The 15,575-nt window shown below is 35.8% G+C and overlaps 1 protein-coding gene across 3 annotated transcripts in view; it reads right to left on the bottom strand.

Moving 5' to 3' along the window:
- Positions 1-15,575, bottom strand: part of LOC122311134 (sodium/hydrogen exchanger 8-like) — a 65,691-nt gene that overhangs the window by 27,506 nt on the left and 22,610 nt on the right. For all 3 annotated transcript variants that reach the window (XM_043125548.1, XM_043125549.1, XM_043125550.1), the window contains 5 exons: positions 14,044-14,096; positions 13,902-13,967; positions 13,124-13,168; positions 7,998-8,050; positions 2,551-2,735 (listed from right to left, as the gene is read on the bottom strand). In XM_043125548.1, the coding sequence (XP_042981482.1) occupies positions 2,551-2,735; positions 7,998-8,050; positions 13,124-13,168; positions 13,902-13,967; positions 14,044-14,096 (402 nt within the window). The remainder of the gene's footprint in view (positions 1-2,550; positions 2,736-7,997; positions 8,051-13,123; positions 13,169-13,901; positions 13,968-14,043; positions 14,097-15,575) is intronic.

Genomic DNA, 15,575 nt, shown 5'->3' with positions numbered 1-15,575 from the left:
TTATCTCTCCCCAATTGATTGGCTTGATAACCTATCCTGTTGGAGTTGTCATACCCTTAGTTTTATATTTCTCTCTTTTTTTTTTATTCACCCAGTTATGTAAATGGAGAATTTAGTGTTCCTTTCCATGGTTTGTGTTTTTCTCTGTTGAAATACATTCTTACTCTTCAGTTTGGGTGGCTGTAGAGAATATACTAGGAATTCAATGTGGCGGCTGTCTTCCGTTTGGGTGGCTACAGCAAATATACTTGGAAGTTTTATTTGGTGTGATTAAATCACATGAAAGACTATGTTATTAATATGTAACTAATATCTTGTAATTTTATATTTTGTATGTAATGTAATATGTAGTGGATTGTATGCATTTTAGTTTTTCATTTTTATATATTTTATTATTCTGGACAATGTTATGCTTTTTAACATTACCTCTTAGAAAAATTTTCACAAAATATAGGCTTTTAAAAGATATATATATGATTTTCAACATTTTTTAAAAAATTTCTATATTAAATATATGTTTTTACATAAAGAGAATTATGCTTTTCAACATTGATTTTTCTTAAAAAAAATCTTTAATATGAGATAGGTTTTTATTTTTAAAAATTATGCTTTTAAAGCCTCAGAGAAGGAAAAAAAAAAGGCGGGTTCAATCCGGAATCCGGGTTTTGCAAAACCCGGGTTCATCCGGGTTCCGGCCTAGATCTAACCCGAGCTAACCCGGTCCGGGTTTCGGCCCGAATTTTAAATCCGGGTTCCAGTTTGGGTTATACCCGGGTTTCCGGGTTGGAACCCGAATGAACAGCCTTACTGGACCGGACCGAATGAAAAATATATATTTTTTATTATTTATATAAATAATTTTATATAATTAATTATTAATATATCACAATATTACATAAGTATTATATTCTTTAATGTATAACTATTATATATAGTACTAGAATATATTAATATATTAACATATTATAAGAGTTATAGTATTAATTATAATCTATGTATAAATTTATAATAGTATTAGTATAGTTAACTTAATATGTTAGTATTAAATCACTATAACTATATAGAGTATTATATATATTTTTTAATGTATGACTATAATATATATAGTACTGTATATATTAATAATTGTACAATTTATTACGTAATTTTCATTTAATAAGTCCCTTATTTAGTATTTTAAATCATTTTTTTTAATTAATCGATTTTTAAAAATAAAAATAAAAAAGTTGGGCCGAATGGACCGGACCAATAGCATACCCCCCCCCAAGCGCAGGGACCAAACTGGACCGGAACGGACCTTGCTTACCCCTACTGGTGGCTTATATAAGGAATGAGGTGTGAAGAGGCCAAAGGGCTTGTTAGCAAAGGAAGCAAGGGCTGACAAAAAGATGAAAAAAAGATGTTTTCTGGTCCCCTTTGAGCTGGTGTGAAGGAGGCCAGAGGGCTTGTTGGCAAAGGAAGCAAGGGCTGACAAAAAGATGAAAAAAAGATGTTTTCTGGTCCCATTTGAGCTGGGCAGTGCATGGAAGAGAGGCACAGGGGGAGGGGGGTGGTTTATAATGATGAAGGATCTAATTTCTTGGGGATAGTCAAGCTTGCTTCTTTCACCAGATCGATCGGATTCTTTGTCCTTTACAGCTTGCTGATACTTATCCCTCTCAACTATAGTTGAATGGAAGCTGAATTTAACCTCATTTAGATGTTGAGATAAGATGAGAAATATAATAGTAGTGAAATGGTTTAAATTAAGATGTTTTATCGGGTTTTAGGAAATGAGAGAGAAAATTTTGAATAAAAATATTATAAAGTTAAAATATTGTTAGAATATAATTTTTTAATATTATTTTTATTTTGGAGATTTGAAAATTTTGATTTTTTTTTTTTTTGGTTTTATTTGGAAGTTTGGAAAGTTATAATGATTAGGTAATGATTAGATTAAAAAAATTAAAGATTTGAAATTGAAGAGTGTTTGTGTTTGAGTGATGTTTGAAAAGGAAATGAGATAAGATGAGATGGGTTGAAATAGCCATCCAAACAAGGCTGTCCCCGTAGCCCTACATAGTCTGCAGTGTTTCTCAATAAGAAGGATTGCAATATCAAAAGAAGAATTCCAGATTGAAGATCTCATGACCCGTATACGATTGAGTTCTAAAGCTAAGACCTGAACAAGATAATAGAGATTGAACTTCTCACAATTTGGGAATCGCAACACTAATTACAAAGTGCTGGCATTGACAATAGGTGAGCTGATGTGGTTTGGCAGAAAACCAGACCCTACCACATACAAACAGCAAGAATGAGCTGTGTCTGCTAATCCAGAAAATGAAATTACCCCCAAACGCTATGACCTCTTTGCTGGTAGAATCTTTACTACCAAAATTTTGCAGTAGAAGATTTACATTATAAGATTCCAAGAAAAGAAAAGGCATATTGATACCAGAAAGCAAATTAGAAAATAATAAATCTACAGAATTCCCAAGTTTATGCATGAAATAATAAGAATATGAAAATTAATGTCACAACATATAATTAATTGAATCCAAAACTTGCCTTAACTGAAAGCGAAAGTGACAATGCAACAGCCCCTCGCAAGCCTGACCACATGAGAATAGTAGCTTCTTTCCAATCCAAACCATAGCCAAAATACCGTAGAAAGGGATACAAAACTCCAACAACTATGAACCGAGAAACTTGTACATAAACATAGAGGAGAATGAGATAGGCCCATGAATATCCTGAGGAGAAGAAGCTTGGCAGTATGAGTTACGGATATTCCTCAAGACTCAAACAAAAGCAAGCAATGTTAATGTGTACAGATTGACAACAACCAGTAGTATTGAAAATTATCTTCTCTACAACACCAAATATGCAAAAAAGAACGTAGTAGTGGTTAACTAATAGATTTCATGTGCTAATAGGCACATCAAATATTTTTTTATCATAATAAGTCACACTGAGTATGAATGTCAAGAAGTTAGAAAAGATTAAAAAAATATTTTACCAGAAGAAAAAAAAAAACTTATTATTTATGCATTAATTGCACAGATGGTATTGAGTCTGAGTTACTGACTGTCGTTTAAAGGTCACACTTTTCTCACCACAGGTCAAATCAGATTGGTAATATGCTTAAAAAATAACAAGATAAATTCCTAACAAAGGCATACTATAGCACATGCCCCCATGACCCATGCACTAGTCTCAGCCAAGCACACCACTAGAGAAAAATTATTTTGCAGAAGCAACACCTCCTAACCTTTACACACTCTTCAAATATACAAGGAAAGACTGGGCCCTTACAATGAGCACACTGGTCCCTTGTTCAAAATATCTTACCAGAGGCAACAAATGGACAGCACAAGCGGTTTCTCACACCCCTCTTTAAAACTGAGGCTTCATTTTCACTCTCTGTATGCCTTTCTGAAATCACACGCCACCCTCATACAATCTTCCTTTCAAACTCCAAGGCAACTCATGTCACCAAGGCATCAACACTATCAGCAAGCAAGAGATAATCATTGCCTTTGTTGGGAGGCAGGGCAGTTCCACCATGTGGCACAATCCATCAGCCGCTCAGTCTTTGGTCCAAGTGCTAGCAACACTCTAATGGAGGCCAAGTAGTTGCCCCAAAACAAGGCAACCCCAACACTCGCCTCCAGCCAACAAGGCCCATGCAGATAGAGGAAAAGGCTTGGCCCGAAGCTGTTGTCTTTCCTCTTTGCATCATCTAAGCAGTGATCCAGCATACTCGCAAGCAACACGTGCACGTCCAAACTAGCCCAATCTTCATTTGTGCAACGTGAGGAACCGCCTAGCAGGAAAAGGGACAAACCATTCTTGAAGTTGAGTGGAAGGCAAAGAAAAAAAACACTCCAGTGGTCTAAGGAATTTGCAGCAGCAAAGTACAGCCAATCCAGCACATGGGTGAGCAAGTACCTTGCAAACACTCGGTTGACATGTCCCAAAGCGAAGATGGAGATAAGTATGCCGTTTCACTAAAAGCGAGCATGAAAAGGCCACTTACTGAGAAGGTGGGAATGAGGAGCTGCGGAAGCCAATAACTTTGACAAGACAAGGAGTTATCCGCCAAGGCGAGCAACAACCTAGAAGAGACTAGGCAAGTGAGGGAGCTTTCCAAAACTACACGGAAGTGCTCAAAAAAAGTGGCAATACTGCATGCAAAACCCCAACTCCATCCAAAAGATCACATTCGGAGTGGTTCTACGATGAAAGGTGAAGGTTTGATGAGTCAGGTCGTCTAAACATAGCAGTACAACTAAAGCCACAATTGAGACCCTATTTCAAGGAAAGTCAGGACCAAGCATACGATCCTGCAATATGACAGGGAAGGTTTAAAGAAAATCCTTACCACAGATTTGGAATCAGAAAGGAGTCAAAACTGACATTTGAAAATCATACCATATTTAAAGGACCTGGACGTAGGACGAGATCTTACTTTTGAGACTTTATTAACCAAAGAGCTCGTGAAGTCAACTACTTCAGAAAGCAAGGAGCAGAGCGGCAACAAAAAGATTTCCGATGTAGGAAGGTGGGTTAGCTTCTCAAACAGGGCAAGGAATGTGGGATGAATGTTGTGAGTAAGAGGAATTGCATTATCTCTGTCACTTCTCTCCCCCATTCTACAAGCATGAATAAATATTTCAATCAATATGTATATGCCTATATTTACACACTGATTTCCAATGTTGGAATGTGTTAACTATTTTCAATACATGACTTTGAATCCCTGTGCGGGAACCCAATATCTCTGTGTGAGAACGTCTATCTCTACGTGAAAATGTCTATCTCTATGTAAGAAGTTGATTTCGTAAATCTATAATCATGAGATGGGACAAAGAATTCCCCGGATCATTCCTGCATAACGTTGCCACGTGCTTCACATGAGAAGGAGAATACCTTGTGGGGATTGGGGTGGAACAGTGTCGTATTTGGCCTCACCTAATAGTCGGGATGTAGGATCTCCTAGCACATCACATGTTGGTGTCTTTGAGTTGATTGGCCAGGTAAAAGAATCCATGGTGCAACAAGTATCTCTGTGTGAGAAGTCTGTGTGATGAATAGCTATGTGATGAGCACTTGTGTAGTGAAAGAATGTTACTGGGGCTAAAATAGGCCGAATACTAGTTTTACGAGTTTTTATCCCTATAATGAAGACGGATTATTCCTCGCCATATTAATACTAATATGTTTCTGTATTTTGCATAAGAAAAAAGGACAACGTCCCCAAAGGGTGATTCCTCACCTTGCTAGGTATGTACATGTGTTACCTGAGAGGGTGATTCCTCGCCACACTTGAGGATGCACGTCGCTATAAGAGTGAGGGTGATTCCTCGCCAAGCATATACGTGTCCGTCCAATCTTTTCATGAAGGTGTTCATAACATTTTCAATAGCATTATCTCTCATTAGCAGTCTTGTCATAACCGCCTAACCTACCTATGATTTCCTTCTTGGGACCATAGATTTCAATCCAAATCTAGATCATGATGTCTGAGGGAGAAAAGTCAAACCTACCCGAGTCCTATGTACAGAGACCAGTAGCTGCCAAAGGTACCTTATGCCTTCCATTAGAATATACAATGTTAAGTCGGGCGACTACATGTAATCAATCCACCACTTTAAGGCGACTAACTTTATGTACATTTGGATGATGTAATATCTCATGATTTAATGAAGGGGGAAAGGCCATTTTTGTTTTGAAGTTTAGTATTTTGGTGCTTAACAATTAGCATTGTCACCACAACGTATTTTGCTTGAATTTCCTCTGCAATTACATAAGTAAATATCTTTCACATGTACTTCCCTCTGGAAAATTACATGCCTATTTCAATTCCCTCTTTGGCGTTGACCATTGGCCGGCACCCTTGGCACCACGGGTCCTCGTCTAAACCTTCATGGAGGAACGGGGAACCACAAGCACCCTGTGAAAAGCCAATTGTTCTCACAAGAAAACAACGCATGTTGTATTCTTCAAGCACTGACTCTAAGGGTAATTTTAAGCACATAGCAAGCCTTGTAATGCTCATAGCTTCATGGTAGGCACGAGTTTAAGTTGCAATCCATGCAACGGCCACGACAAACAAATCGCACAAGTAAACCAACCTCACCAGCTCAATTTGATGTCATTGTCAAAACAGAGTTGAGGTAGTCCTCTTGTTAAACTTGCCTGATTTTGAGCTGCCTTTCAATACACAAACAAACATCTCTGACAAAGCAATAGGTTTGGTATTATTCCAGGAAGGACATTATGTTGCCTTTGACAGCCAAAAGCCTAAAGAGGCAAAATATAGGTGCTCAACCGATGAGAAAGGGATGCTGGAACCCCAAAGGGTTGGCCCAAGTGGTGAAAGCCTTGGTCTTAGGGTCTCACTTCCTTCAAGGTCCAAGGTTCAACACCTCATGGGTGCAAACAATCCTTTAGGGTCACATCCCCTGGTAAAAAGCCAACGATTTAACCAGTTCCGTGTAGGAAAACTTCCGAGGGTGCGGTGCGCAACACTGGGGTTTACTCTGCAGGGGTGGGTCCAAAGGGCCTTGCCTTGGAGAGGTTCCCCAACATAAAAATAAAAATAAATAAATAATTTTAAAAAATTTAAAATTTAAAATTATAAAAAAAATAAAATAAAATAAAAATAAAAATAAAAGAGGAAAGAAAGAGAAGCTGGCATTAATTAAGGATTGGGATTCAAGGATACCAATGAGCTTTGATCTCAAGAGGGTAAAGTATAGTTTTAAAGCCAACTGTTGGGAAATTAGATTGAAACCATAGGTGAATAAGTGTAACTAGCCATATTTTGTTCTTTATTTCCAGGGAAACCACAAAACAAATTCAGAATTCTGCCACCATCAGCTATTCTAGAGCATCGTAGTGTCAACCATCTGTTTGCCAGGGCTTTTATTCCTTATCCCTAAACTCTAATTGAATTGTGATAGAGATTTGTTTCAATGTTAGGCATCTCCTTTTAGAAATTTCTTTTTCTTTTTTTTTTTTTTTCGCCGATGAGTTTTCCATAAAAGGTAGAAGAAAACCAATTGGAAAGGATCAATTTATATAGCATACAACAAACGAATAAAGAACCTAAGTACTTGAACAACAAATTAGTAATACAAGCAACTATAAAAATAAAGAAATACAACTTGATCAATTAATTCTGGTACGATTCTTTCTATTAAAAGAAACTCATATAATTTTTAAATTGAACATCAAGCATGCCCATCATTGCAAAGACTTAGGTTCTGCTTGGTAAGTGAGATGAAAATTTTGAGTTTAAGATAAAATATTAAAATATTATATTTTAATATTATTATTGTTTTGGGATTTGAAAAAGTTAAGAAAAAGTTAAATTATTTATTATATTTTGTATGGGGATTTGAGAAAGTTGTAATGATGAGATGAGAATTTTGAGTTTGAGATGAAAATTTTTATCTACCAAACGGAACCTAAAGATCACAGAATTTGGCACTTTTAACTCCTAGAGTACTTATAGAAGTACCATCAAAAGCATCATGCCTGAAATATAAAATTTTTCTTACAAATTTGATGTCTATTTTAATGATCACCCCGATCGCTTTGCAAATGATGGAAATGCCGATATGCAAAACATCAATTGATTTGTTAACAACCATCTTACTTTTTTTTAGTAAGTAATACATTCACTTAGTCAGTTTTGAACAAATGCATCCCCCCCCGGGGCACAGGGGGCATGCCCAGTCGTTCTTACATGTGAAGAAAATGGCATTTCAGATAGGGCTCATTGTCAACTCAGTTTTTTTAAAGTCAAACATCAAGATTACTTGTACTACTCTTAAAATTAAACTCCTATTTCACTGCCCAATTGTTATCTTGCCAATCTTTTCAGACTTTCAACTCAACCATATTTCACCCCAAATCTCCATTTTTAAGTACAAGATACTTTAACGTGTGCTTTCACCATATCTACAGAACATATTGTGGCACAGATAAGGAAAGATGAGGGTTACCATTTTTGAAATTATCATCTCCATCAAGAATGCCTTCAGCTATAATAACACCACTGCACAAGAAGTAGAAAATGAGTTAGATGCATGAAACACATTACATGTAGTAATTTGGATCTAAATGTTATGTGTACACTTAAAAAAATAGAAGAATATTATCATTTCACAGAAGAAATATACACTCCAGTTGACAAATTAGAAGAAACAGAGCTCACAGTACTGGTATTCCTTCATTTTCCTACCTTTCCCAACCACTTTCTCAAGAAACTTCAATGGTGTACTTTGTTTTTCTTAAAAAGGTGGGTTTTTGTCTCAGAAACTATGAGATCTATGGGCCCTAACTGGAGTTTAGTTTGAGCTCTTTCATTGGAAACGTATGATCCTCACCATTTGCTTCTTTTCCATTGCCCCATTGATTTTCTCTTTCTATTAACTTAATCTTTGGGTAATAGACAGATCAGAATAAAATGGTTTTGGTTTCATTTTCCTTAAGTTAAATTTCTTTCTTATTGGCGGACTACTGCCTCAAAATGCAGTTCTTCTTCATATGTGTTTCTTTCCTTCTATATGTTTTAAATGGTGGGTTTTTGACTTAGAAATATTGTCTAAGGTCCTAATGGATTCTAGCTTGAGCTCTTTTGTAGGCACTATACAAAGTTCCTCATCATTTTTTCCTTTTGCATTCCTTTATTGATTTTTCTCCTTTTTCTAAGTTAATAAATAGCTAATATCCAAATTAAAATAAGAATACTTACAAAAAAAAAGATACAAATTAGAATAAATTCCATTTCTTTCTTATATGTGGTCTATTGGTCCAAAAATGCATTTCTTTTCATATCCTTTTCATTTAATATTCTACTTTTTTTCTTCTATATTATCACACAGAATAAAAACGTAACCCAAACCCACACATGCACAAACGAAAACAAAGGAGAAAACCAAGAGAGAGGACTTACAAATTGTTTTTAATCACTACATACAAGTTTCTTAGATTAAAAATAATAATGAAAATAGCATAATTAGAACACATAGAATTATTTAAAAAATTGGGAAGTGCCATGCAGCAGCTGACTGCCATATCAGCAGCTGGCAGACTACCATGAAGATGTGGAGTCCGCGCAACTCATGTATAAAAGGGCTTCTTGCATTTTTGTAATCTCATGTTAATCCACTCACCCTCTCTCTACACTCAACTCTATCAAATTTCTCTACTTCTTCCTCTCAAGGTCTGGCCAAACGTCCTTAGTCTGGAAATCCCAGATTTTTCCATTATTTTCTCAACACTTCCCCTCAAGTCAAACACCCTTTCCAGGCCTCAAAACATCAACACACTTAGATATCCTCTAGTGTTAGGTCTTCAACGCTTCAACATTACAAAACATGTAACTTCTCTAACTTAGTTCCAAGTTTTACTGATGTGATCTTTAGACACATAAATCTTCAAGAAAATGAGCACAAGAATTGAAGATGATGATATTTATAGGAATATAGTATATTTTGGTTTAAAACAATGAATAAAAACAAAAATGAAATTCAAGCATATGGGAGTCTCGTCCACTAGGTGTTAGAAGTGGATTTTAATAATCCATGCTTCATTAAGTGTGTTAAAGTTGAAACTTGATGTGTTCAAAGAAAAACCACAAAGTGATAAATTGTAGAGATGAAATTTTAAAGTAGGGAACATTCGGACACTAGGGTATTTTAACAATAAAAATTGTCAATAATTGAAAATAAGCATAAAAATATGAAAGAACTAAGAAGCAAATGAAGCATGAGAAAAATAATAGAAATGGGATCAAAATGCAAATTGTATAAAGTTTAGGTGCTTTTGTATACTTTCTGTGTACATGGGCTTCGCCTGTTACATTCACTAAATAAAACTTCTTTTACTTATCAAAAAAAAAAGTTAAGGGGTTATATTGAAAATAATAAAAGTTAAAAGGGTCAAAACTGTAATTAGAGAAGGGAACTAGGACAAACTCGGTAAATAATGAATCATTGGGGGTTTATAAGTAAAAATTTAAGTTTATATTTTATACTAATTTGTTAATTGAAAACCCCATAAAAAACGAAGAAAAGCGGAGGCTCACAATAAAGATATGCGATCTTCTACGATACTCTTGAAATTTATGTTGTCTCTCGGGATTGGAATTAGTTTTTACGATATTCGAGAAATCCTTGTTCGCTTTTAGAAAACTCTCATCTCATCTCAAAATAATCATTACAATTTTTTCAAATTCCGATACAAAATAAAATAAACAATTCAACTTTTTCAAATCCCAATATAAAAATAAAATAAACAATTCAACTTTTTCAAATCCCAATATAAAAATAATATTAAAACAACTTTCAACTTTAATCTCATCTCATCTCATCTCTGAAAACAAACGAGTTATACAGCCGATTGAATATATTATATTTTCATGCCACGATGTTTTTCCTAAATTGCATGAACTGTCAAAATGTTATGTTATGTTATAATTCACTGTAATGAATGATATTATGAGAAGAGACATGACCCTTTGGCTGGGTAAGGGAAGAATCCAAATGGAACTCCTCTGGCCACTTCTGCAGTGAATAAATGTCGACATGGCAAACCTTGCAACTGGACTAAGGATCATCCAAAGCCGGTCTATACACTCGGCCATAAATACAAACAATTGAATAATGATTGATGTCATGAGTGTTAAAGATTACCTGTACTGTTTTAAATTGTTAGATATTATATGCATGCTATCTTTGATATCTGTTTTCAACAATTGGATAACCAATCTGTTTTATGAAAACTTGGGAAGTACAAGTCTGTTTGCAATCCTTCATTCATTCCTAGAGTACTATTGAGATTATATCTCACGTGGTAGTTCCACTTGCGGTTTCATTCATCGGAATCACAGATACTTTTGCATAGAAAGTAGAGCCCGCAGAAGGAGAAGAGGACCAGACCATCTATCCAACTGACCAACAAGATTACCACCCCTAAGATTGGGGTTGAGTTTAGTCTTAGTTATGTCTGTTTTTATTTCGAAAAAAATCAGAAAACAATGTTTACAACTTAAAGTTTGTTATGAGTGCACTGGTGTGGCCCAACTATTTGGAGGAGGTTGTAATATAATTTGGTGTTTTCAACATTCTGTATTTGGACGTAGTTTAATTCTCTGGTACACCATTATTTATCAACAAAAACTCCACTGCGGAGTTCTTAACATGATAGTTCAATTATGAAACTTAATAGAACTTAAGGACATACGAATCCAGATCGCATCTCCAACACCTCGGTAGCCCATCTGCTAGTAATTTCTATGCCCATTTTCTTTGTGAAAGAAATAATAATGTAACACCCCAAGGAAGGCCCAAGCCACATCTAGGTCTATATTCCAAAAAGGCTAGTCAATGAGCCCTAATGGAACCACTATAAAGAGCAAAAACTTATTCTTCCCAAGCAATATGGAATCTCATATACCACCTACCCTTATCAATCAGTATGGGGAATCACAATCTCCTCCCTCAAATTCCCGACGTCTTCATCGAGCTAGTCAGTCATAGGTGGCATGGCTCAAGTCCCACATTTCTGATTAGGATAAACTCTAAAATACCATTTGTAACGCCCCAAGGAAGGCCCAAGCCACATCTAGGCCTATAATCTAAAATGACCAATCAATGATACAATTAGACCCCCATTGGAACAATTATAAAGAACAAGAACATCTTCCCAATAGGAATTAAGGGGTATTTATGAGACATGACAAAAACAATTCCTATTGGAAGAAAGATTTAGGTAGTTCCCAACAAGTTCCTAAATAAGCTCTATACATGGGACCATAGGACTATTGGAGTATTTATTCTACCGAGAATGTGCCGCAGAGATCCAAACCAAGAGAAAAATCCAGAGAAGAGTGTAGAGCAAAGGAAAGCTGAAATTTTTCTCAAACTTTGTTCTCTCTGGACATCAAGACTAAGTAGGATTTTTTTAGAAGCTTCCACACAGTTCAGGTAGACCCTATCCTAGAAGATCCGTTAGAAGATCTGTTGGTTAACCATCTGCAGTTTGTAGGAGATTAAACTTGACAGCAATTTTGAGTAAAAATTTGATCACACGTTTTTTTGTATGTTAATATCAAAATTTGTTTTCTAAATTGGTATTACTCAATTGAGATACTTTCCAAATTGCCTAACCAAATTGTGTAGTCAAATTCAAGGAAAGATAGACACAACATTAAATGCTAAAGTGGGATAGTCTATACAGCCCAAAAATCCTAGATGGAATGGCATTGAATGTTTCATGGTCAACATGATGTCTGTGTATATCTCCCTCCTCAATTAAACCATCCAATTCGACCAAGTAATTGGAGAGAATCTCTATTCAAAAAACTGATTAGAATAAAAGCACAAAGCAGTTGAAGTCAATTATTGAAAAACTTATACATGCAGTGCAAAAATGAAACAAATTGGTTTCCTTGATCACATCATACACATTATCATAGAATTTATGAGTAATGCATTTTATATGTGGCGTAATTGTAACATATGTGATTAAGGGTAAGAGTTTAGCACTTGTAGAAAACTCTGCAGCGCCGTGACCTTAAAGGGGTTGCTGTTAGGACTATTTCAAGGAGCTGTAATAAGAATTGAAGACCCATGGTTTAACCCTGAGCCAGCCCCAAGCTTTTTATTAATCAATATGCAGATAATATGTTGTTGATGAGGAACCTTTTATTACTTCTTAGGTGTTCCACTATGATATGACTAAACTAGAACTTGTAACATGAGACGCTCTCTTAACAAGAAGGCTTGTGCACTCGCACAGAGACACGTCCCAAATATACATGCAAAAACACGCCCCAATAATTTTCAGCTATGACAACTGTCGTTGTCAGGAAGAAAAAAGCATTTAAATTTGCAATTTTGAAGAAAGTAAGAATTCGATCATGCTGGCCTTCATTTCGTATGTTCCTATAGAATCTACAAATATCTTTTATCAAGTGCAGTAGATGCATATACGCAAGCATGCCAAGAACACATGCCTTGTCAACATTTGCTCAACCAAAATGCCACCACATATCTATTCTTTTACCAACCACAAAAACATAGATTATAAAAAAGAAATTTGGAGTGGTTAATGGGGCCCTTACCTCAAGATAAAAATTAATGTATTAGCAATATAAGCAACCATTTCCCTGAAAAGGAAATGAAGAACATAGTCAAGGTTATAACTGTGCCAGTTCACTGATAAATCAAACATTCCAAATACCTATCAAGAAACAGATGCAACCATTTTAAGACATGCTCTAGTGGCATGGTGTCTATAGCTAGCATTTACAGATTAGTTTGAAGACATATTCTTTATTTGGGGTATTGAACATTAAAATGACTTAACAATTTATTTCACTAAAAAAATAAAATTATGACTTAGTGAAAAGAACAAGAAGAAACCATATACATTACTTAAAGTGGAGCACATAGATCATGGTTTAGGGACAAGATGGATTTGGAGATATAATGATTTGCTACTTGTAACAAAAGAAAAAAACACAAGTTATAACTGTTTGTGAAGGGGCGCCTGCCTGAGTTTATAAGACTTCTAATTCATTTAGCTCTTAAATCATGAACTTTCCTTTTCCCTCTCCACCTCGTATGTCTCCCGAACACCATATATCAGGTTTCAATCATTTAGAAGTGAGAATAACCTGTCAATATTTTTAAATACTCCAAGAAATCTCTGAGGCAATAAAACAAACTTTCCAACTATGGTATTTGACTTTCAATGTAGTTAACAGGATAATTTCTGGTCCCTGACTATAAATCCAGTATTCCATTTATTCTCACTCTTAATTTTTTATTAATTATTTAGAAACATAAAAATGCATCTACATATACTTCAATAAAATATATCAGAACCATAAGGCATACCAAAAGTGATGCAAGCTTTTTTGGCCATCACCCTTGAAAGCAGTCTTCGCAAATGCAGCATAGAACCTGTCGACAAAATGTAATGTCAACAGATATCTATTTACCAATTGACAATAAAAATTTCTGTGACAAGTTAACTTACATTCCTAGAGTCATCACTGTCAAAATACCAGAAACATCAACCCCCTCTTGACCCTAAAAAAAAAATTAATTAAAAAAACGCAGTCAGTTTCTGAATCCCTTAAAATAGATTATTAATATCAGAATCTGCAGTTGCAATTAAAAAAAAAAATCTTAATCAAGACATGAACTCTCAAAAAGGGATCAACTAAGAGATATATTCAAATTGAAGATTTTGTTGCATTTTCAAAAACTTGAAAGATTTAATCACTAATAGCATTCAACTATTCTATATGTTGAAAGTTATAACATCATCAGTGAACAAGCAAACACTATGAAAGTGCTTTGTTCACCAGAAGTGTTCCAAAACCAGACTACCACTACAAGAAAGCTTGAAGCTAATTCTGAGTGACAATTCAAGGGAGACCAATTGAAAACCAAACAGTGCCTGGACTGAACCGAGAAGGAAAGATTTAAGAACTCACAGATTGAAAATTTTCTTCAGTAAAAATAAATTGGACGAAGTGTTGAATACGTTTTTCCGCCGCAAACTCTCAACTGATTGTCAGTTACCCCCCCCCCCTTTCTTTTTCTCACAATCTTTAACTCAGCAGAACTCCCCACCCCCTAATTTCAGCTTTCTTTGTCACCTACTCCCCTCCATGAAATTGGCTTGCGAAGTTGGCTGAAAATCCATTTACATGTGCAGGTGAGAGGTGACTACAAACAAAAAGACAATTTTGGCCCTCAAATTTGTTACATAAGTACTCACTTGCCCCTCTTGTCTTCCCAAGTGATCATTAAGGCCACAAAGTCATAACCACCAAGCATTGTGGACTCAGGATTTTGAACCAAGTGTGTCGTGCCATGTCAGAATTTCACCGGGTTTTTATCAACCACGTGACACCACCCCTTATTTGCCAAATTCAAATCTTTAACTAAGCATTTTGTCCATGTCAGTGTAATGCAGTGGAGTCTGACTCCCAACTGGTGGTAAATAGGTTCGATGAAGATGGTGGGGCAAATTGGTCGACAAGGGATTACTGGGATGGCCTGTGCTGACTTGTCAGAACCTTATCATGACTATGAACCACACATGTTTTGAAGCCAACCAAGTAGCTGATTGGTTGGCTACAAGTGGCACTAATGGGACTATTAGAGAGTACCATGACTACCAGTCCATCCCAGAGGCAAGGGCTTGCAGGCCACTGAGAGAGCAGGTATTCCTTCACTACGTTGGATATGAAAGTTTTGGACTGGGTTCAAAATGTCACGCAGGGAGTAGGTCTTGGAGGGGGCTTATGGATGGCACATGAAGAGGAAGGACTTCCACCATTAATAAAGGATTGTAGTGTGAAAACATCAGCAGTTTCTTTCTTTTTTCTTCCTTTGGTTGACTTATAGGATATATATATATCGTAGGTGTTCAAAGTTATTTTTGTTTAGTGGTATTTGTTTCACACCTTGGTCTGGGCTGTTTTTTTAATTGTATGATTCCCCAAGGTGTCAGGCTATAACCAAGGTATTACTCCATCATGAACGAGGGCTTATTAA

The sequence above is a fragment of the Carya illinoinensis genome, chromosome 5 (assembly GCF_018687715.1).
Source record: "Carya illinoinensis cultivar Pawnee chromosome 5, C.illinoinensisPawnee_v1, whole genome shotgun sequence".
In the NCBI taxonomy this organism is placed as follows: Eukaryota; Viridiplantae; Streptophyta; class Magnoliopsida; order Fagales; family Juglandaceae; genus Carya; species Carya illinoinensis.
The sequence above is the reverse complement of the archived record's forward strand: the minus strand, read 5'-3'. Positions and strand labels throughout refer to the sequence as shown.